Source organism: Anomaloglossus baeobatrachus, chromosome 2, assembly GCF_048569485.1.
Source record: "Anomaloglossus baeobatrachus isolate aAnoBae1 chromosome 2, aAnoBae1.hap1, whole genome shotgun sequence".
Lineage (NCBI taxonomy): Eukaryota > Metazoa > Chordata > Amphibia > Anura > Aromobatidae > Anomaloglossus > Anomaloglossus baeobatrachus.
In genome coordinates, this window is record NC_134354.1 from 653,414,933 (window position 1) to 653,438,591 (window position 23,659).

Below are 23,659 nucleotides of genomic sequence, written 5' to 3' on the forward strand. Positions count from 1 at the left end.
TGTGCGTGCACTGGGGTGGGACTATGTAGGGTCTTTGGCTATGCCTTTGGTGACGTTTGTGCCTGCAACGTCCTAGATGAGGAAGGCGCTTGCACAGAATCGATCTCCTGGCAATCCTTAGTAAAATGGCACCGGAATAGACACAGATTTAAATCTCTGGCTCAGTAACGGCTGAGATCTCAATCTGCGCATGCGCTGCCACAGTGCCATTTCACAGAAGACTGCCGGGAGGTCGATCTGTGCATGAGCTGCTCCTGGCGCTATTTTAATGAAGTAAACAGCGAGACCAGTCGGTGCAAGTGCTGCCCAATGCTAGGAGAACGCCAATGCGATATTGTAAAAATAAGAAAAAGGATAAAGACACCAGAGGTAGCAGAGCGGCTGTGGCGGAGCTGAAGACCCTACCCACCTCAATACGGAGACCAAAACGTCTAATGAGGATTTTACAAAAAAACAGGCTGCAGATTTCTTCACTGAATGTATTAAATCAGTATAACAGCACTATAATGAGCATACCTTTAGTTTAATATGCATAATCGTGCGGACAGGTTCTCTTTAAAACTGAACTTTCATATAAAATAGGAGTCCCCTAACCATATTTAAAGCGAACCTGACTGATTTTATTCATGTGTGTTTGACCCTGAAATACTGCACCGTTTCAGAAAAAAAACCAAACATTTTAAAAGGTGCTGAGACCAAGCTGCACAGGAAACTAGATAAAAGGCGGGTCACCGGCAGCATCTCCCCTCCTGCTACCAAAAACCGATAGGTCTCCCCCTATATACAGGCATGTAGACCTGCCAAGTGGGAAAAAAGCTGCTAGGGACTGGCCTTTCCAAGTGGGTTTCCAATGCAGCTTTTAAAGTGTTTCGTTTGTTTTTTTTCAACTCTGAAACGCAGCAGCATCAAATAAATATGAAGTTATACAGTCACTGATACATTTTTTCTAATCAACGGGCAGAATGCATCAGCTGTCAAGTTTGCTTTAAGCTGGATATGCATCCTTAGTATGGGAAGAAAGGGGTATACTACTGGTAGAGATCTGTGACAACGGTAATCTCAGAAATCAAAGACATATGTCCTAAGGCTATGTGTCCACGGTAGAATGTACCTGCGGATTTTTCTGCATGAAAATCCGCGACTTTCGCGGCAAATCCGCACCTTTTTTTTGCCGCGGATTTGCAGCGGATTTACCGCGGATTTTGATGCGGATTTTTTTCTCCCCCAATTCTATAGCCAAAATCCGCAACAATAATTGACATGCTGCAGATTTTTCCGGATCAAAATCCGCGGCAAATCCGCCGCGGAAAAATCCGCAGCATGGACACATTTCCAAAATGCCATTGAAATGGCTGGGAAGTGCCGCTGCTGCAGATTTTCAGGAAATCTGCGGTAAATCCGCGGCAAAATCCGCGAGAAATCCGCAGCGTGGACACATGGCCTAAATGCTACCAAATCCACCCCCATTGATGCAGGCATACTGTACTATTAGGATTAGTTTGTACAGCTAATAGAGAACAGCTTCTGTTACAACATACTGAGAATAAATGTTAGGCACCACAGCAAATTGTCCCAAAATATAACACTGGTTAAGGCAAGCAATAATACCTGGAATCTTAGTATTCCCGGCAGGCTCTGCTGGAGCCACAGGAACAGGCAGCTCTGCTTTTGGAACTAAACCAGAAAGATTAAGGGGTTTCATGTTAGATCCAATACCACTAGGAAAGGTTTGGGGGCCAAAATTGTCACAATTTTCAAATGAAATGGTTAAACCCTAAACTGATACAGAACTGGTTAATACTGACTAGTCACATACTCTGATGTAATAGATTTTTGCTACACTTTTTACACAATCATGAACACAAGCAGCGAGATTCAGGACCTCAATTTTTATACTGAATCCTCAGACAATTCTCGGCAGAATGGGAATGCCATCGCTTTCATTCTAAGGTGCTCAACTTTTGCTAAACTGTGGACACGAGTAGCTCTGTGCTCTCATTGTGTACAGGTGCTGCCTCCGCAATCCATGGATTATTATGAGCCGTAAAATCTGATATTTTCCCCCCATGCCTACAATGGTCTGTGTATGCCATTGTCTATAATGACCCCGTGTGTGGACTGTGGCCAACAAACAGAACGTGGACTAATATTACCTCCTTCTGAATGAGCCCTAAAACATATCTGATAGGAACAGCAGTGTCATGGAACAACAGCATAGTTTCTGTAAACTGTTCCATACACGTTCACCGAATGCTGGAAATTCTAGTTTGCCCAATACCTAATTTTATGGCAAAAGCTATAGGCACTGAGGGGGCAGCACTGAGGGGGGGCAGCACCTAAGGGGCAACATTCAGGAGACAGCGTCTCTGAAGAAAAAAACCCCCAAAAAACTAAAAATAAAAACCAGTGCAGACTGGAGGAAAAGTGGGTCACGTGTTACTGAAAGGCCTGGTTCAGACAGCCATCATATAAATCGGGCCAGTCCCATCTGCACTCTGCGGACTAGCTCTATGCATTAGGTGGACTTGCCAGCTATTACATGCACTAGCCTGGTCCATAAAACAGACCACACAAGTGCATGATGCTTTAGTTTTCATTCCACTGGTTGTGTGGAAAACACTCTTGTGCGCTGGCACACGGTAATATTGGTCAGTGGGCTGTTTGTAGTATACCCTGACAACACTGATCGAAAATACGTCCATCTGAACAAGGCCTGTGGGTGGTGCTACACAAGGGCTGACGTGAGTAGTAGTGATTTCCAACAGTTAAATGTCCACACAATTATGCGTGACTCTCATGCAGGACTGAAGGGTTTGTGATAGTTTCCACACAATACCTGGAGCGCTGGCCTCCACAGCAGGCACTGCACGACTCTCAGGAGCAGTTGTGTGGCAAAATAAATATTCTCACTTAGTGAAATCCACCCCGGGGTTGTGTGATTATACTGGTTGTGCCTAATGGGCATGGCTCAACGAACATGCCCAAGAGCAGCAAGTGTCATTGTTAGAGATCATTGAAGCCATAAAATACCTGTTGCTTTTATTTCAGTAGTGGCCTTGGCAGGGATCACAGTAGCAGGAGTCTCTAATTTGGGAGCTAAATGAACAAGTATATTTAGAAAACACAGAATACATATGAAAAACAGTGAAACTACTAATAGACATTTAGCTATTGAGACACAATACTGGAGGCTCAGACTGCCATTTATCTACATACATATGCACACAAGTACCTGGTGCTTTGGGTTTTACAGTGGATTCTGCAGGGACCACAGGAGAAGGGATCTCTAATTTAGGAGCTAAATAAACAGAACTGTAAATTAGCTTGTGTGGAATACAACAAACAGGCGTTCAGTGATCAGAGCTTCTCCATAACTACGCACACAAGCTATAGCCCAGAACACATGTAGTAATGAGGGGCACGGTCAGGAGTACCCCCGATCTGCACGGCTCATCACTCCACCCTCTGCCTGCACTCACACATCAGCTTTTCTCATCTGAGTGCTGTCCTATCCGAAAACTGACAACTCAAGAGTTTAATGGAACAATTCATGTCTGTTATGCACAGTTCAGTTTCAGCATGTAGCACTCCTGTGTTTTTTTCCATCACTGGAGTGGAGCTTTAAATGTCAGTCCCCTGCCCTCTGTCTTATATCCACTTGCCGCTGTATTTATCCGTTTCCAGCATCGCTCCGGTTAGTCTCCGTGACCTGCCAGCAGCTCCAATGTTTCAGGGAGTACGCCGGCGGTAACAACTCAATACAAGTCTATGAGAGCCTCGTTTTGGCTCTAAAAAATGCCCTGAGCGCATGTGATGCAACATCTGACTTCCAATAAATCAGAGGCAACAGGCACAAGATGGCGCCGCGGGCCTGTAGCTTTAATGGATACCCTATTCTTATCCGTTTGAGGTTTTTTTGCGGATCGCATTAGGCCATTTAAGTCTGTATCTGTCTGCTAAGATGGATAACAAAAAGCAAAACAAAAGAAATGGAATACTGAAATGAACTGAAGCAGAGCTGTAATAAGTATATGCAGGCTCCGTTCCTGAGCCTGCATCATACTAGGGGACTGGGCAGCGGAATGAAACGGATTTGTGAACGCAATCCACAGCTCACATTCAGGTAGGGATGCTAAAGCACAAAAATAAACATCAGAAATATAATATATTGCCTGGAAAAGAAGTTGAGAGAGTTTCACTAAAGCACCTGGACAACAAAGATACCCCAATCTGATACTAGGCAGAGATGCTAAGGCACCCTGGGCAGGACAGAAGTTAAAGCCACTATATGAAGTTCAGTGAGTGTCCTCCACAGGTCCCATTATTATAATAGGACCCATGCGCAATACCGTTAATACAACAAGTGCACGTTCAGTGATAAATGGACATCAATGAAAGACTAATTAATATTCTGTGCATCTGATGGTTGGTTAAGCAACTGCCTGAAGTTAAAACAGGCAGGAGAGTATACTTTTACTAGCCCTATAAGATCTCTGTAAGCCATTATTCACGCTGCACACAATACCTGGAGCTTTGGCCTCCACAGCAGGCACTGCAGGACTCTCAGCAGAAGTTTTGCTTTCTGGAACTAGAGCAAAAATAAATTTCCTCACTCAGCGAAACACAGGCCGATCCACCCCCGGGTTGTGCGGTCACACTGGTTATGCCTAATTGGCACGGCTTAACCAAAATGTAATCCCTTAGAGAAATCATTGAAGCTATAAAATACCTGGTGCTTTGTGTCCAGTGGGCTCTGCAGGGACCATAGTAGAAGGGGTCTCTAATTTAGGAGCTAAGTAAATTTAGAGAACACAATGTCAACTACTAATTAATAGACATGTAGCTGTCAGACATGACAATACTTGGGGCTAGGACTGCCGATTAGCTACATACAAAGTACCTGGTGTTTTGGGTTTTACAATGGAGTCAGCGAGGATCGCAGTAGAAGAGGTCTCTAATTTAGGAGCTAAGTAAATTTAGAGAACACAATGTTAACTACTAATTAATAGACATGTAGCTGTCAGACAAGACAATACTTGGGGCCAACATACAAGGTACCTGGTGTTTTGGGTTTTACAATGGAGTCAGCAAGGACCGCAGTAGAAGGGGTCTCTAATTTAGGAGCTAAGTAAATTTAGAGAACACAATGTTAACCACTAATTAATAGACATGTAGCTGTTAGACAAGACAATACTTGGGGCCAAGACTGCCCATTATCTACATACAAGGTACCTGGTGTTTTGGGTTTTACAATGGAGTCAGCGAGGACCGCAGTAGAAGGGGTCTCTAATTTTGGAGCTAAATAAACACAGATTAGATTATGTAGACTACAACAAATGGGGGGGGGGGTTCAGTGATTTTTTTTTGTGGACAGTAGTCAGACTCAGACTGGCCCTCTGTCTGTTGATCATCTCAGCAACCCCTTTAAGACACCAGTAAACAGTTGCATGCTAATAAAAGTCATTCAACCACAAGGCCAAAGTATACTGCAACGCACTATGACAAACTCAAATATCACATAATCATCAACACGTTCATTGCATAGGGAAAAAAAGTCAGCATCACATGCTTGGCTGACATTATGGTAGAAACGGTTTAGACTTTATTTCTTCATGTACGTTCAGAAATAACTGGATCATTACTTATTTATCTCCCTGCAATAGAGACGACATGCAGAGTCGTGCAGCCATGATACCTGATGCTTTAGATTCAGCAACAGAACCTTTAGGGGCACCAGACTTAGACTTTTTCTTTCGTGCTAAAACAAATAAATAAGCTTATTCACGTGTCCCCTTAATGGTACATTATCGGCCTTGTCCCCATCTGATTTGTCAGTACCTTGAGCTTTGGAGTCAGCAGCAGAGACTTTTGGGACCTCAGGTGAAGGAAGCTTGTCTTTTGAGGCTAAACCAAATATACAGACAGATTACTGACAACTTCACTGAACGTCTCCTCTCACCAAGAACAGCTTCAAATACAAAGAATTCTGCTTTATCTGTAGTTTTTCATTGAACAATGCTCACAATAAGGTATAATTGATATCCTATTTTAATTGAAAGTGAGCCCAAATTGATAGTAAAACAAAAAAAATAAACTAATATTAAAAAAAGGTTATGTCATCAACATCAAATGCCAAAGGAATCCTCCTCTACATGCTAAATCATAACTATGGAGGGGGGGGGGGGGGAGAACAAAAAAAGAAATAGAAACACTACACAATAAAAGCAATGCAATTCATCTGATCATGATACCTGGTGCCTTGGCATCAGAGGATGGCAGTGCAGGAATTTCGGCTGGTGGAGGCTGGGTATCTGAAGGCAGAGGTTATCCATTTACACATGGTAATAACCCTAGCACCTGGGACTACAATTATATATCTAAAATGCTGGGAAACCTGAAAGATAAGCCTGGAATAGCAGTAGACATTTAACCAGCATGCACTAAATAGGCCGGATACACCAAGTGGGGAAAAGGACATTGAACACAACAGTGGCACTTCAGGTTCATACAGACGTGGAAGCCGTGAATCATATGGCTAAACCATACTCCATTTATTGTAGTTTTTGCAAAATATGTAGAGGTGAAGCACATGAATCCATGTCCCCAATCTGTATTTACCGTGATTTGTGACGAGCGAGCACTACAATGCCGGTACTCGTTAAGAGCAGTTGTACACTCTGATGGGAGCGACTCGGGTATAATGGAAGTCAATGGGGAACTCATTCATTTGTATGGACGATTTCCCGGAAAAATGAGTCCCCCATTGACTTCCATTATACTTGGGTGCTTGAGTCGCCCCCATCCGAGTGTCCAACTGCTCGTTACGAGTACAGAGTATTGCAGTGCTCGCTCATCACTAGCGGTGACAGATTTATGACAATTTGCATGCTACTGTCTTACCATCTATGGGTGAATGTTAGTCAACACTGCAAACTGTTAAAAAGAAACAAGTTTCAGCAAGCTATAATACCTGGAGCCTTAGTATTCCCGGCCCCGGCAGGCTCTACTGGAGCCACAGGAACAGGCAGCTCTGCTTTTGGAACTAAACAAGAGAGACTCATGAGCATGAAAGAAAAAAAAAAAAAAAAAAAAAAAAAAAAAAAAAAAAAAAAAATCGAAAAACCTACAAATGAGAAATAGGCTAGTGGTCAACCCTCCACCGGCAAGTTCTCACCTGTACTATGGACAGGTACTAAATTTAACCCTTTACCAATTCTTTAACAACAAAACTCCTCCTCCTCCAGGAGCGTGCCTCTGTCACTACTCCTCCCTGTGAGCTCCAGCACACTGCATGGGCTCAACAGTGGGAGATATGGGACCAGTAATGCTATATTCATTATTATCCTTCCACATTCTTAAAATTAATGTCCAAGATACATCACACCTTGACTATCCAATCATATAGGTGATGCTCTTAGGGTCCAGTTACACATAGCGACGTAACAGCGATCCCACCAGCGATCCGACCTGGCAGGGATCGCTGAAATGTCGCTACATGGTCGCTGTTGAGCTGTCAGACAGATCTCCACAGTGACCCGACATCAGTGACCAGTGTAACGACTGCTTCCTGCACACTCAGAACCGGCGCTCGATGGTCTCCCGCCGTCAAACACGCCGATGTGTGGTGCACAGATTGAGACCAACGAGCAGTTTTGTCACGATCAGCGAGCTCACAGCAGTGGCCCGCTCGCTGCTTGTCACACACAGCGATATCGCTGGCGAGGCCGCTGATACGTTACAAAACCTGTGACGTTTCAGCGATCTCGCTAGCGATCTCGCTATGTGTGACGGGAGCTTTAGTTCTTGGAGAACAAGTAAAGAACCTGAAATCACATTAAGATAACAAAGGTGGTGTGATTTACAAGTTAAATATTGGACACAATTCAGCACTATTACTACCAGCTACATATGGCAGTGTTAGTTCCCAGCTGGACACAGCACTCCATTAGTGTACAAAGCAGCAACACTACGTCATACCTGGCGTTCCAATGGATGCAGGTGCCCCAGAGGGAGGGGAGAGGCCATCTGTGACCGAACAGATTAACAACAGATAACACAACTATCCTTATAGGTTTAGAAAGTAGTAACTGTCACAGGCGTGCAATTTTACTCAAACATATTAACATAAGATAACATCCTGCTAATTTTACTGAAGGTAACCTACTTGATCATCCTATGGTATATATAGCCATGCCCTGATCATCCTATGGTATATATAGCCATGCCCTGATCATCCTATGGTGGATATAGCCATGCCCTGATCATCCTATGGTGGATATAGCCATGCCCTGATCATCCTATGGTGGATATAGCCATGCCCTGATCATCCTATGGTGGATATAGCCATGCCCTGATCATCCTATGGTGGATATAGCCATGCCCTGATCATCCTGTGGCATATAGCCATGCCCTGATCATCCTGTGGGATATGGCCATGCCCTGATCATCCTGTGGGATATAGCCATGCCCTGATCATCCTGTGGGATATAGCCATGTCCTCCGACAACCAAGTACATTACAATGTAGTCTATATGAAAGTAACAGCTAAGTTTGCAGCCAACAAAAGGGCAATAATAGCAGATAATGTGTGTGTGTGGCAATAATAGATTGCGTGTGTGTGCGCGTCAATACAAAACGGACCATGCTTTCCATGGTATTTAAAACATTTGAATAAAAATATAACTTACTCTTAATAGTAAATGTGCAGCAACTGTTCACTAACAATTTTATCAGTTGACACAATGGAGCCACGTATGGCACAGACCAAACAAGCAGAAACTGGGAGATGAAGGCAAAGTGGAAAGCCAGTGGCAGGATCTGATCAGCAGACCGTGCAGTGAAGGAAATGCTCCAACTCAGCACTTTCCCACAATGAAGATTAGCAGACAAGGGTGGAGTGAAAATAAAAAAGCTAAGCGAGCTCATGTAAAGAGGGAGGTGATCAGATAAATACTGCACAATAGCATCTAACATACTTGAGGATCATATATTACAATAATGAGGAATGTACAAACTTGACACATGGGCAGAATACGGGCTCAGTACTGTAGCCTAGCAGAGCTGGGATCCTGGGTAGAAATCCCACCAAGGACATCATCTGCTAGGAGTTTGCGTGGGTTTCCTCCGGGTTCTCCAGTTTTCTTCCACACAAGACATACTAATAGGAAATTTAGACTGTCCAATGGGGACAGTGATGATTATGTATGAAGCAGTGCTGTGGAATTAATGACGCTATACAAGCAAGAAACAAATACATACAACTAAGGGGTGCGTCACACACAGCGAGATCGCGGCTGAGTAACGCTTTTTGGTGACGCACCAGTGACCTCATTAGCGATCTCGCTGTGTGTGACACTGAGCAGCGATCTGGCCCCTGCTGTGAGATCGCTGCTCGTTACACACAGCCCTGGTTCGTTTTTTTATTGTTGCTCTCCCGCTGTGACACACAGATCGCTGTGTGCGACAGCGAGAGAGCGACGAAATGAAGCGAGCAGGGAGCAGGAGCCGGCATCTGCGGTAAGCTGTAACCAGGGTAAACATCGGGTAACCAAGGTGGTTACCCGATATTTACCTTCGTTACCAGCCTCCGCCGCTCTCACGCTGCCAGTGCTGGCTCCCTGCATATGTAGCTGCAGTACACATCGGGTTAATTAACCCGATGTGTACTGTAGCTAGGAGTGCAGGGAGCCAGCGCTAAGCAGTGTGCGCGGCTCCCTGCACATGTAGCGACGTTATGATCGCTGCTGTGTCGCTGTGTTTGACAGCTAAGCAGCGATCATAACAGCGACATACAAGGTCGCTGTTACGTCACAGAAAATGGTGACGTAACAGCGATGTCGTTGTCGCTATGTGTGAACCCAGCTTAAGGCCTCCTGTGAAAATTTGTTGAAAGATACAAGGTAATGCTTAAAGGTAACGCTATTAACCTCAGTTATGGGGCTAATCTGCAGGTAAATAGCATTACATTGCTGTTGATCCGTCGTAAATGAAAGTGTGAATTCAGGGAGAAAAACTTATTTCCTCCCAGCTTTGAGTCATAGGGGCGTATACGGAACGGTTACAGTCACCACTTCGCACTCCTCACTATACTGTGAGCAGAGGCTGTAAGCGCTCTCCGGCACTTGACTGACAGCTCACTCGCACGGATACAGTGAGTGATGACAGTCCGCCCTGTGCAAACCCTCCTGACTGAAAGGGGGGAAATAAGTTCACTTTCAGTAAGACCGAAGGCAGCACTGTTACCATTTACCTGCACATTAACTGGATTTTTGCAATATAACAGGTTCCCTTTAAGTGTTACTTTTCTACATCAATACTACAGGTGGGTACAGGGCACTTATGTAAATAGACCAAATATCTGTATAAGTGATCCATGCCACCTGTGCCAAGCTATTGCTTACAAGACGCGTTATAGCACATGTTACCTATGGATAATTACCTACCTGAAGGCTCAGTAGCAGTCTCAGCTCTTGCTGTCTGAGAAGTCTCACTAGCCCCCTCAGTGCTCTGAGACACAGGTTTATTATCTTGCGCTGCTGCAGCCACTCCTGTAGGCACAGCAGCCTCGCCAGTGGTTGACGGAGAAGTTACTGTAATAGCAGCACCGAGTGAACAAACAAAAATTCAGCCATTTACTGTCCCCATCAAACACATGCTTGGAAACAATTCATTGCAGTGAGGGATGAAAACCAAAATGCCAGCTTTAAAGTGTAGCTGTACTGTCAGAGGATTTCAGTATGAGCAGTCATGGATTATCACTAATTTTGGCCATTATAGGACCTGTACCCTGCATTTTTAAGGTTTCCTTCTGAACTAGAAGTCATAGGTTCTTCATGTACTTTTGTTTCTCAAGATTTTCCCATTTGCTCTTCAGTTTCATGGGCAGAAGGTTGTACAATACAAAAATATATTGTGGTACAGTGTTTGGCAGAAGGTATAATTTGATCCCTCACTGCAGACAGACTGAAGTCTGAGTGTGAATGATCTGTGTTAGGAAAGAGTTAGACGGCTGTATAAATCGGACATAGATCGGAACGCAGTGCATAGACTGGTCGGCGGCTCTCCTGACCCGCTGTCTTGCTCAGATCAGGCCAGCCACAGCAATGCATTGTGATCCTCGCCCAAGTTATTCGTCGTTTGACTCCTCCCTTAGAGATAAAGCGACTGATAAGTGGGTAAAGAGCTTTTCCTCCAATAACATATTACAAATTCATGTTTTTACTTGTTCTGTTGATTTATGGGGGAAAAAAAAAAATCTATTATAACAAATGCATCATCCTTAACTAATAACGAATAACTTATTTAAGAAAAATGTGCCAAATAAAAAAAGCAATAACACTCCTGATTCTCTCTTGTATCAAATTTACTCAAGAGATCCAGGCAAACTGAATTCTGGAGCGTGGCCTCTGTACATATCCATTTTACCCAAGGACTTAGTACCACTGATAACCTTCAGGTTTGGAGTTTAACAGTATAGACAATATGAAAATATTCTATAAATATGCTACCATAGAATTTTATTTTGCTAATAATTATTCCTTTTATGGAATAAATCATAATTAAGCAAGGTAAGAACTGCAAGTAGCTTTTATAGACCAACACATGAGGGTCTATAAAAACACTGCTATGTGCTATACCTGTAAAAACAAGCAGTTAGTCCAGAACAAGTTGGAAAATTAAATGGCTCCTTAAGTATACAAACCTAAAAAAAAACAAAACATAAAAACAAAGCATGTGAATTGTGTGCTGGCCAATGTGCAGTGTAACCAGAGCAGTGCAAGTGAAAAACAAGTGTTATTAGCATTTTGTAACATGATAAAGTGTACTCAGGCCAGATCTGCTGCTTCTAGTCATTCGTCATCAGCATCTACCATCCCAACCAAGCAGATAACGCGCACATCCAAGTGAAGAAAACATGAAATTCATAGCTTTGGTCACAGATTCCCGGTGCTGATCTCTGAAAGGAAGTGGCAGAAATCCTTAGCGTTGCACCCCTTCGGCTGAGATTGGCAGTTTCCAAACAACTGACCAAAGACTGTACAGACTTGCGTATTTTCGTGAATGGGTGCTCCTTGTTTCTCTCCTTGGAGAGGTTTTCTGGTCTAAAACGACAAGCACTGTGAGCGCCAGTCATGTGACAGGAAGTATACGTGCTCCTGGCCAATAACCAACTAGACAGTTTCCAGCGCACTCAATGCTGTTCTATTGCGCCAAGCCAGAAACTGTCCCGAAATCAGCATATTGCATACTTGTGGTCACAGGTCAGCCATTCATGGTGCTGACACTGGAAAATTCTCACAGAGCGCACAAAATATGTTTTAATGTTTACAAGTCTAAAGGCCCTGTCACACACAGAGATAAATCTGCGGCAGATCTGTGGTTGCAGTGAAATTGTGGACAATCAGTGCCAGGTTTGTGGCTGTGTACAAATGGAACAATATGTCCATGATTTCACTGCAACCACAGATCTGCCAAAGATTTATCTCTGTGTGTGACGGGGCCTTTAGGGTCTGTGCACACTGGGAAATTTGCTTTTCTTAAGAAAAATCCACACCCTCTGGCAGAATTCTGCACCTGCGGCAAAAATGCACCCGACACCCGCATGTGGTTTTACAGCGGGTTGGTCCCTGCGGTTTTTAACCATTATCTATGGCAAAAACGCAGATACCTGCGGAAAAGAAGCGACATGCTACTTTTTCCTGCAGAAATTCTGCAGCAAAACCTATAGCAAAAAAAAATGCAGTGTCTGCACAGCATTTTGGTTTTCCCATAGATTTTGCTGGGGAAGGACTGCAAAAAGGTTATGAACAAAAACCGCACCTTTTCTGCAGCAAAAAACGCAGTAAGCGCACAGGGGCTTACAAGTCTGTAGTCAGAGTGGCTTCAGACTTGTCGGTTTAGACCAGAGAACCCCTTTAAATGTCCAATGGAAATCGTTCTTGGCTGAGCACTTGAACCTTTTTGTTTCAGAGATCGTTGAAGCCACAGCAACTAGATTTTTAATTATCAAAGCTTCTAATATAATCACTGCCACTTGACAAATGTTAGATAACCATTGATGAGAAAACAAGGAAGCGAGAAATTATGGGCTGGCTCTGGGAGTGGCTGATGCAGAACGAGGAGACCAAAAAAATAAAAAAGCTGGAACGTGAGCTCATGCACTTACCAGTCTCAACTTGTGGCTGGTGGAGTTCCTGTTCTGCAACAGGGACAGTTTCTGTGGCTTCACCAGGCATTTCTAAAATGAAGATATAAACAAAACCCTTCAGTCTAATATCACATGTAGTGACAATTCCATTAAAATAGTAACCTAAGTGTGCGTGCCCACAAACCGGGTTCACAGCGTTTTGGACAGAGCATGTTTCAGCTGCGTCCAAAACGCAGCGTTGTACAGTACAAGCATAGTGGATGGGATTTATAGAAAGCCCATGCCCACTGTGTGCACTGCCCGCAGCATAAACTGACCTGTGGTGTGGCACTCTGAGCCGGAAGCATGTCAATTCTTTGCTGCGGAGCCGCAAGCGTTCTCTGAAGCTACAACAGAGAGAGACCGCAGTGGCCCAAACCCGTATCGTGGGCACAGGCAGCTGCGGTCTCCTACTGAGGAGACGCGCCGAGTCCAGGACGCAGGGGATCCTGATCATGTGCACATACCCAAACAGATTTCTTAGCACACAATGCAGCTGCCAGGTAAAAACCAAACACAGAAAAGTTGGCCAACTGTTAACTAAGGTGTATGGACACCTTAAAGGTGTTGTCTAGGATTGGCACAAAAGTTTGCAGTTACTCTGCAGACGCGTGAATCCACATCACACACTGTAAAGATTCTCCGATGCAGGCATTTGTAACGTGACTGCGAGTAGGCTTACTCCTGGCCCCATCCTGCCTAAACGTGCACAGCCTCTCAGTACAAGTGCAATGTGCCAGGCTGCGCACGTCTAGCCAGAATGTGACAGGAAGTATGGTTATTAACCATCTGGACTCACTGCCAGTACCAGTGAATCCTGACAGTGTGCACTGTACGGATTCACAAGTCTGCAGACAGAGTGATTACACTTTCGTGCCAAACATGGACAACCCCCTAAAAGGGATTGTTTCATTTAATTTTTTTTTTTTTTACTAGTCTTCTCATATTACAAAATATCAAAGAGTGAATCTTTCTGCAGCAGTTGCGTCACATAATGACATCACCACTAGTGTCAGATTCACAAAGATTGAAGGCTGCAGTGAAGAGTGGCAGTGGCTGGGTTCAGTTGATTTAAGTACAGGATGCCAAGGAAGGATAATTTAAAAAACAAAAAAAAGTATAATTTAAAATTGGACTCCTGTAACTGTAGAGCTAGGGTGTAACACTAAACCTCCCAATCCGGGGACATCCCCTTCTCAGCTGTCCTGGTGAGCAGCTGATCACAGAGGGTCTGACTTCTGAACCCTGGGTTATTAACAAGACATTAATGCAGACACTACTGGGGCGATTTAAAAGTAGTGTTTTTTTTTTTTTTACAGATTGTATAAATAAAAAAAAGCTGAGCATACACCGTAAGCCAATATGTGTTAAGTCTACGGCTGGATTCACAAGTTTTGCAGTGTACATGGATTGGCTGCGGGTGTCCTTACCCAAATTTGACAGCCATGCTTATGCCTCTAAATGGCTGTTGGGGTTGGGTGGGCAGCCCCGGGGCTGAATGTGTGAATGCGGCCTTAGGTCTCATCCACTATATTCGGCTGGTGCCCTCCTGAGGATATACACCAGATATTGAGCACGGACGCTGTGTGCTCTTAGGCAAAGTTTGTTCCATGGGACAACATTACACACGAACATTAGGACTGTGGTATGGGTCAGTGGAGAATCCATTGACTGTTCCTGTTATAGCACAATAGTCAGTGGGGAAAGGATCAGACACATTTGGTCAGTCCTGAGGATCAAAAAGCCACAATTTACAAAGTCTAATGGTGTCAGATCTTATAACCAGTGATCACCAGTGCCCCATGTTTCAGCGTCAGTGGGAGGGTTCATTTGGGGGCTCAGGAAGCACAGCTCAGACACACACCCAACACTATGTATGGGAAAGCGCGAAGCTGCCAGTCAGCAGGTATGGCCGGATTATTATAAGCTCCTGGCTCTGTGGTGCCAGGACAGAAGCAGCCCCCTGCATGGCCCTGGCACCCAGCGGACACCTAGAGGCCTGGGCAGACTTCTGGCAGCCATGGCTGCTTACAGAGAAACGTGAGAGCAGGGCACCGAGGCCCAAGCCTGCCCAGCACGTCCCCGGAGCCGCACACTACGGGGGAACACAACCCGGGGCCGCCACACGAGCCCGGTACCCGAGAGCAGGCAGACGCCGTAACCCAGCGCTCCCCTCGTTACTTCCCCGGTGCCGGCCCGATCCCCGGCATTTCTGCTGTCAGCCTCGGCCCAGTCTACGCCCAGACTCCCCGTACCCTTCACACTCCACCCGGCCCCCGCCATGGACGCTTCATAGACGAGGAATTACTTGTACAAAGGTTAAGATGGATATGGATGTAAAAGAGACACTCACTGTGTGAGGAGCTCAGGTCCAAGATGGCTGAAGAAAGAACGCCCACGGCGAACTGCTTCCGGGATACCGCGGCGCAGGACGGCTGCACTTCCGGGGGACAGCTGGGGTCACACCTGCTGCTAGGAGACGAGTGGGGGAGGGGCTGCAGCTGGCGGGGCTGTCACAGGGGGGCTCGGAGGGAAGAGCTCGTGTATAGCTGTGTGTGACTGACTGTGCGAGTGTGTGACTGTGCGAGTGTGTGTGACTGTGCGAGTGTGTGACTGACTGTGCGAGTGTGTGACTGTGCGAGTGTGTGTGTGACTGTGCGAGTGTGTGTGACTGTGCGAGTGTGTGACTGACTGTGCGAGTGTGTGACTGTGCGAGTGTGTGTGTGTGACTGTGCGAGTGTGTGACTGTGACTGTGCGAGTGTGTGACTGTGCGAGTGTGTGACTGTGCGAGTGTGTGACTGACTGTGCGAGTGTGTGACTGACTGTGCGAGTGTGTGACTGTGCGAGTGTGTGACTGACTGTGCGAGTGTGTGACTGACTGTGCGAGTGTGTGTGACTGTGCGAGTGTGTGTGACTGTGCGAGTGTGTGACTGTGCGAGTGTGTGACTGACTGTGCGAGTGTGTGACTGACTGTGCGAGTGTGTGACTGACTGTGCGAGTGTGTGACTGACTGTGCGAAAGACTACTAACTGTGCGAGTGTGTGATAGTGTGTGACTGTGCGAAAGACTACTAACTGTGCGTGACTGACTGTTGACAGTGTGTGTCTGTGCGAGTGTAACTAATAATAGAAAATAACTCCGGCACACTCCAAAGAATTATGTTCAAACAAATATCTTTTTATTGTAGTATAGTCCGTTGTGAAAATTGGTATTATACAGACAGTGTCACAGAACGGTGCGAGTGTAACTGACTGTGCGTGTGTGACTGACTGTATGAGAGTGTGTGTGTGTGACTGTGTGTGACTGACTGTGCGAGTGTGTGACTGACTGTGCGAGTGTGTGACTGACTGTGCGAGTGTGTGACTGACTGTGCGAGTGTGTGTGACTGAATGTATGACAGTGTGTGACTGACTGTGCGAGTGACTGACTGTGTCCCATCATCTCATGAAGGAAAATGTTGTTTGTGTTTATGAGTGTGCCTGTAGACCTCTATACATAAAGCATCATCTATAAAAGAGGCAAAACAGGCGCATGTCCTACCATGAGAAACGGCATGAGTACAATCAGACGGGCCCAACTTGGGTACAGAGTATCAATGGGAGACTCAAGCATTTTTCCAGAAGTTTTTTTTGTAAAAATGCTCGAGTTTACTATTGACTTCCATTATACTCCGTACCCCAGTTGCGACCCTCCGAGGGTCTGACTCCTTGTTACGAGTACCGAGCGCCTGAGCATGGCAGTGCTCGCTCATCACTAGTCGTTACGAGTACCTAGCACCCAAGCATAGTAGTGCTCACTCATCACTAATGGCAAGAATTTTTCATAGAGACATTTATAAGGAAATAGCAAAAGAAAACTGCACCAGTGACATCTACTTCTGACCTCAGCCCGCACTACTACAAAGCACCAGGGAGAGCGTCTGATCTCTAATACAGTTGAAACCAGAAGTTTACATACACTATCTAGTAAGACACATCTACATGTTTTTCTCACTATCTGACATGAAATCAGAATAAGGCCCTGTGCACACATTGTGTTTTTTGCCGCGGATTTGCAGCAGAAAAGGTGCGTTTTTTGTTCATAAAGTTCTTGCAGTCCTTCCCCAGCAAAATCTATGAGAAATCCAAAATGCTGTGCGCATACTGCGTTTTATTTCCCTACAGGTTTTGCTGCAGAATTTCTGCAGCAAAAAGAAGTAGCATGTCACTTCTTTTCCACAGGTACTTGCAGTTTTTCCATTGATAATGGTTAAAAACCGCAGGGGCAAAACCATGGCAAATCCGCATCAAAACCGCAGCAAACCGCATGCGGATTTTGGATGCATTTTTTTGCCGCAGGTGCAAAATTCTGCCAGAGTGTGCGTATTTTGTAGAAGAAACACATCTACCCAGTGCGCATAGACCCTTATAGGGGTGGTTCACCCTTATTTTTTATTTTCTAGATTGATATATTGAGAAACAATGTTTCTCTCAAATACCTTATGTTGGCAATAGTGCCTGTGAGAGGCGCTATTGCAGACCACTGTTCCCCATGCCTGACCCCCGGGCTCCGTGACCTCGGGGATCCGGTGATGTCACAACAAGTTCCTGCTCACGTCTCATCATTGCGGCCGGCCGCAGTCTTCCTGAGTCACTGGGCTGTTGACGGTGTTTCACCGCTTGTCACAGCTCAGCGTGTCCCCTGCTTGCAGCGCTCTGCTGTGAGAGGAGGGAGATGATGGGCTGTGACGAGTGGTGAAACACAGCCTATCACTCATGGACACTGCGGCCGGCTGCGGTGTCAGGAACTTGACGGGACGTCACCGGATCCCCGAGGTCACGGAGCGGGGAACAGCGGTCTGAAATAGCGCCTCTCACAGGCACTATTACCAACATAAGGTATTTGAGAGAAACATTGTTTCTCAATATAATATCAATCTAGAAAATACAAAATATGGGTGAACCACCCTTTTAACCGTTTCCTTTTTAAGTCAATTAGGAACCAAAATTATTTATATTTGCCAAATGCCAGAATAACGAGAGAGAGAATGTTTTGTCATTTTTATTACTTTCTGCAAAACCCAAAGTTTACATACGCTAAGAGTACCATGCCTTTAACCCCTTCACCCCCGGGCGATTTTCAATTTTTTTTTTTGCTCCCCTTCTACCGAGAGCTGTAACTTTTTTATTTTTCTGTCAATCTTGCCATATGAGGGCTTGTTCTTTTGTAGGACGAGTTGTACTTTTAAATTAAACCTTAAGTTTTAGCATATAGTGTACAGGAAAAAGACAAAAAAATTCCAAGTGCGGAAAAATTGCAAAAAAAAGTGCAATTGCATGATTGTTTTTGGGATATGTTATTCACCGTGTTCACTATATGGTAAAACTGAAGTGTCAGTGTGATGCCTCGGGTTGGTACAAGTTGGTAGACACCAAACATGTATAGATTTACTTTTATCTAAGGGGATAAAAAAAATCAGATGTTTGTGCCATTTTCCATGACTTGCAGCGTTCCCATTTTTCAGGATCTATGGCTAAGTGATGGCTTATTTTTTGCATCTCGAGCTGACGTTTTTAATGGTGCTATTTTTGCACAGATGCCACATTTGTTTGCCTGTTATTGCATTTTGCACAAAATATGAGGGAAACAAAAAACGTAATTTTGGCATTTGGAATTTTTTTGCCGCTACTCCGTTTACCGATCATGTTAATTGGTTTTATATTTTGATAGATCGGGCAATTTTAAACTCGGCGATACCAAATGTGTGTATATTTTCTTTAACCCTTTCAATTTCAATGGGGTGAAAAAGGGATGATTTAAACTTTTTCGTTTTTTAAAACTTTTAGGGTATGTGCGCACATTGCGTCATGTCACTGCAGAAAATTCTGCAGTGATTTGACAACTCATGTGCACTTCAAATCGCTGCAGAAACACTACATAATGGATGCAGTGTTTCTGCAGAAAAAATGCCGATTTTATGCGCTTGGGATGCTGCCTCTCCCATAGACAACGTGGGAGCAGCATCCAAAGCTCACAAAAGAAGTGACATGCTGCTTTTTTGAACGCAGAGATTTTGTCAAATTTTTGACTCAGAAAACGCTGCGTTCAAAAAAGCATCGTGCTCAAGGATTATGCACAATCTTCATAGATGGATGTATGCATTTACGCTGCAGTGCTAGACGCAGTGTAAATGCATGCAATACACACACATGTGCACACAGCCTTAAGGGGCTATAAGGATCAGCAATCTGATCGCTAATGCATTTCTGTTGATCACAGCTACACAGCTCAGATCACCAGAAATGCTCATCTCTTGTAATAGCGGCTGCTCTCCCGGCTGTTACAGGCAGTGAGTCATGATAGCTACAGGAGTCATCACATGACTCTGTGCTACCATGGTAACCATCGGCTCACAGTGATCACGTCATGGCGCCGCCGATGGAGGCGGGTAAGTGCATGTTTACTGCTGCGGGCATTTAAATTACGATGTCACATTTTGACCACGATTTAAGGGGTTAACAGGAGGTGGTGGATTGCGGATCCACCTGCGCCTGCGAGGCATACGTCAGCTGTTCAAATTAGCAGACATGCAGGAATCAACGCCGGCTGCCCGCAGCGCCCGAAGGTGATTACCTCTTGATGATTTAGGACGTATCGGTACATCCTTGGTCGTTAAGGGGTTAAACAATATGGGAGAGCCCATATGATGATGTCATGTCTTTGGAAGCTTCTGACAGGTTTATTGGCAACATATGAGTTAATTAGAGACACACCTGTGGATGAATTTTAATGCACACCTGAAACTGCTTCTTTGTGTAGCATCATGGGAAAGTCAAAAGAAATCAGCCAAGATCTCAGGAAGAGAATTGTGGACTTGCATATGTATGGTTCATCCTTGGGTGCAATTTCCGTATACCTGAAGGTGCCTCATTTATCTGTACAAACAATTATATGCAAGTACAAACAAGATGGGAATGTCCAGCCATCATATCGCTCAGGAAGGAGATGGGTTCTGTGTACCAGGGATAAACGTGCATTGGTCAGACATGTGCATATAAACCCAAGAACAAAAGCAATAGACCTTGTTAAGATGCTTGTAGAAGCTGGTAAGATTGCGTCATTATTCACAATGAAACGTGTACTGGATCAACAGGGGCTGAAAAGCCACTCTGCCAGGAAGAAGCCATTACTCCAAAGGAAACGTAAAAAGGCCGATTAATGTTTGCAAATGCACACAGGAACAAAGACCTTAATTTTTGGAGACATGTCCTGTGGTCTGACAAAACTAAAATTGAACTGTTTGGCCAGAATTACCATCGTTACGTTTGGAGGAAAAAGGAAGAAGCTTTGAAGCCTTAGAACACCATCTCAACTGGGAAACACAGGGGTGGCAGATTCATGCTGTGGGGTTGTTTTGCAGCAGGAGTAACTTGTGCACCTCACAAAATAGATGGCATCATGAGGAAAAAAAAGAATGTGGCAATATTGAAGCAACATCTCAAGACATCAGCCAGGAACTTAAAGCTTGGGCGAAAATGTGTCTTCCAAATGGACAATGACTTGAAGCATACTGCCAAACTGGTTACAAAGTCAATGTTTTGGAGTGGCCATCAGAAAGCCCTGATCTCATTCCTATTGAAAGTTTATGGGCAAAGCTAAAAAGGCAGGTGTGAGCAAGGCGACCTACAAACATGGCTCAGTTACACCAGTTATGTCAGGAGGAATGGGCCCAAAATCCTACCAACTATTGTGAGAAGCTTGTGGAAGGATATCCAAAATGTTTTCCCAAGTCATACAGTTTAAGGGCAATGCTATCACATACTAAATGAAATGTATGTAAACTTTTCACTTTGTAGAAAGTAATAAAAATATCTTAAAATCATTCTCTCTCTCTCTCTCTCTCATATTGTGGCATTTGGCAAATATAAATAATTTTGGTTCCTAATTGACCTAAATCTGGAAAGGTTTATTCTGATTTCATGTTAGATAATGAGAAAAGAGTGCATGTGACTTTTTAGGCAGTGTATATAAACTTCTAGTTTCAACTGTATATCTTTCTCAAATGGAATCTTACATGCGTTTTTGATGCATTTCCGTTGCCGAAATGCACTAAAAATGGATGTACATTTCTTCACCTGTGGATTTTTCACATCTAATGCAAATCAATTGGAAAATTCCACACAGACAACTCAGTGTACCTGAATTGCTGCAGACTGAAAACATGCACTGTAGCAAAATTACGCTTAGTCAAAACGCAATAAAAAGTCGTCATGGGTATGTACCCTTAAAATCTTCAGATTTCATGATGCATTCCACACAGACAAGGCAACCAGTGCCAGAGGCAGCAAAACAACCCCAAAACATCTTTGAACCTCCACCATATTTGATTGTAGATACTGCATTCTTTTCTTTGTATGCCTCATTCCATTTTCGGTAAACAGTCGAATAATGTGCTTTATCAAAAAGCTCTCTCGTTATCATCTGCGCACAAAATGCTTTCCCAGAAGGATTTTGGCTTAGGCTATGTGCCCACGCTGCGTTCTGTCCCTGCAGAAATTTCTGCAGCGATTTCAACAGCACACGTGCGCTTCAAATCACTGCAGAAACAGTCCATAATGAAAAGCCGATTTCATGCGCTCTGGATGCAGCCTCTCCCATAGACAGAGTGGGACCTGCATCCAAAGCGCATGAAAAAAGTGACATGTTGCTTTTTAGAACGCAGCGCTTCGGCAGTAGCCGAAGCGCTGCGTTCTAATACGCAACGTGGGCATGGATTAGGCACAATCTTCATAGATTGTGCTGGGGACACAGGATGCATGCAGTTACGCTGCAGTGCGGAATGCAGCGTAACTGCATGAAAATACACTAAGTGGGCACATATCGTAAGGTGTAAAGCAGGCTTTAGGCTATCACATACGATATCGTATGCGATCGTACCCGCCCCCATCGTATGTGCGGCACGTTCAATTTGTTGACCGTGTCGCACAAACAATTATTTCCCATCACACGTACTTACCCTTCCATACGACCTCGATGTGGGCGGCGAACATACTTCCTGGAGTGGGAGGGACGTTCGGCGTCACAGCGACGTCACATGGCAGCCGGCCAATAGAAGCGGAGGGGCGGAGATGAGCGGGACAAACATCCCGCCCACCTCAGGCAGGTCGCAGGTAAGATCTGTTCATCGTTCCCGGGGTGTCACACGGAGCGGTGTGTGCTGCCTTGGGAACATTGAACAACCCGACGTGCAATTTTTAGCAAATTAACGTGTATGCGATGAACGGTTTTACATTCAATCGCACGTAGCTGTCACACGCAACTACGTCACTAACGATGCCGGATGTGCGTCACGACGTGACCCCGCCGGCACATCGTTAGATATGTTGTAGCGTGTAAAGCTTGCTTTACTCACGTATTACTTGGAAAACTGCAGTCTAGCTTTTTATGTCTCGGTGTCAGCAGTGGGATCCTACAGGATTTAATGCCATAGTATTTCATTTCGTTCAAATGTCTACAGATTGTTTGCGCTGACACTGATGTACCCTGAAGTACAGCTTGAACTTCTTTACAACTTGATTGGGACTGCTTATCCAGTGTCTGGACTATCCTGCGTTGCAATGTTTTTTCAATTTTTCTCTGTCATCCAAGTCCAGGGAGATTAGGTACAGTGCCTGGGTTTTAAATTTCTTGATTATGTTGCACACCACGAACAAAGGATCATCAAGATCTCTGGAGATGGATTTGTAACCTTGAGATTGTTGATATTTTTCAACAATTTTGATTCTCAAGTCCTCAGACAGTTCTCTTCTCCTGTTTCTTTTCTCCATGCTTAGTGTAGCACACACAGACACACAATGGAAAGATTGATTCAATTTCTCCCCTTTTTATCTGGTTTCAGGTGTGATTTTCATATTGCCCACACCTGTTACTTGCCACAGGTGTGTTTGAAGGACCATCACATGCTTGGATAAAAGTTGTTTACAAACAATTTTGGAAAGGTGCCAAAAATTTTGTCTAGCTGAGTTTTGGGGGTTTTATGTGAAATTATGTCCAATTTGCCTTTTTTTTCTTTTTGTGTTGTTTCAATACACATAAAGGAAATAAATGTGTATTTGCAATAATTTTCTGGGAGAACTAATTTTTTGGAAAAATTTTAAGGGTGCTAACTCTTTCGGTCATGACTGTATATCTTTATCCTGTACCAGTCTGTGCCTTGTATTTTGTATGATTATTGTGCTTGTCCCTATTATGTATACCCCTTTCACATGTACGCGCCATGGAATAAATGGCGTTATAATAATAAATAATAATAATAATAATATCAGATTATCTTAGCACAGGAACATTTTTTCTAAATACATCCAGTTGTTAAAACTTATTATTCTTCCAAAATCTATTGATTAAAATGAACTTTAAATGAACTTTTGTTATGATTGCGGTTGCGAGCGGGGAGTGGACCCACTGGGCCACAGCACACCGCACACAAAAGCTAG

General features: G+C 44.3%; 1 protein-coding gene across 20 annotated transcripts in view; it reads right to left on the reverse strand.

The window, feature by feature from the left end:
• The window catches only part of NACA (nascent polypeptide associated complex subunit alpha), a 59,470-nt gene extending 43,833 nt beyond the window's left edge, over nt 1-15,637 (reverse strand). For 10 of the 20 annotated variants that reach the window (XM_075337031.1, XM_075337030.1, XM_075337025.1 and 7 more), the window contains exons 1-16: nt 15,442-15,460; nt 13,166-13,237; nt 10,443-10,589; nt 7,978-8,025; nt 6,971-7,042; nt 6,252-6,311; nt 5,839-5,904; nt 5,696-5,758; nt 5,233-5,298; nt 5,059-5,124; nt 4,901-4,966; nt 4,730-4,792; nt 4,526-4,588; nt 3,233-3,298; nt 3,031-3,096; nt 1,609-1,674 (exon numbers count right to left, since the gene is read on the reverse strand). In XM_075337031.1, coding sequence (XP_075193146.1) covers nt 1,609-1,674; nt 3,031-3,096; nt 3,233-3,298; nt 4,526-4,588; nt 4,730-4,792; nt 4,901-4,966; nt 5,059-5,124; nt 5,233-5,298; nt 5,696-5,758; nt 5,839-5,904; nt 6,252-6,311; nt 6,971-7,042; nt 7,978-8,025; nt 10,443-10,589; nt 13,166-13,235 — 1,048 coding nt within the window. In that variant the 5' untranslated portion in view covers nt 13,236-13,237; nt 15,442-15,460. Of the gene's footprint in view, nt 1-1,608; nt 1,675-2,836; nt 2,887-3,030; nt 3,097-3,232; nt 3,299-4,525; nt 4,589-4,729; nt 4,793-4,900; nt 4,967-5,058; nt 5,125-5,232; nt 5,299-5,695; nt 5,759-5,838; nt 5,905-6,251; nt 6,312-6,970; nt 7,043-7,977; nt 8,026-10,442; nt 10,590-13,165; nt 13,238-15,441; nt 15,461-15,539 lie in introns of those variants that run through there. The other 10 variants (XM_075337018.1, XM_075337029.1, XM_075337028.1 and 7 more) reach the window with 10 other exon arrangements.
• Nucleotides 15,638-23,659: the final 8,022 nt, after the last annotated feature.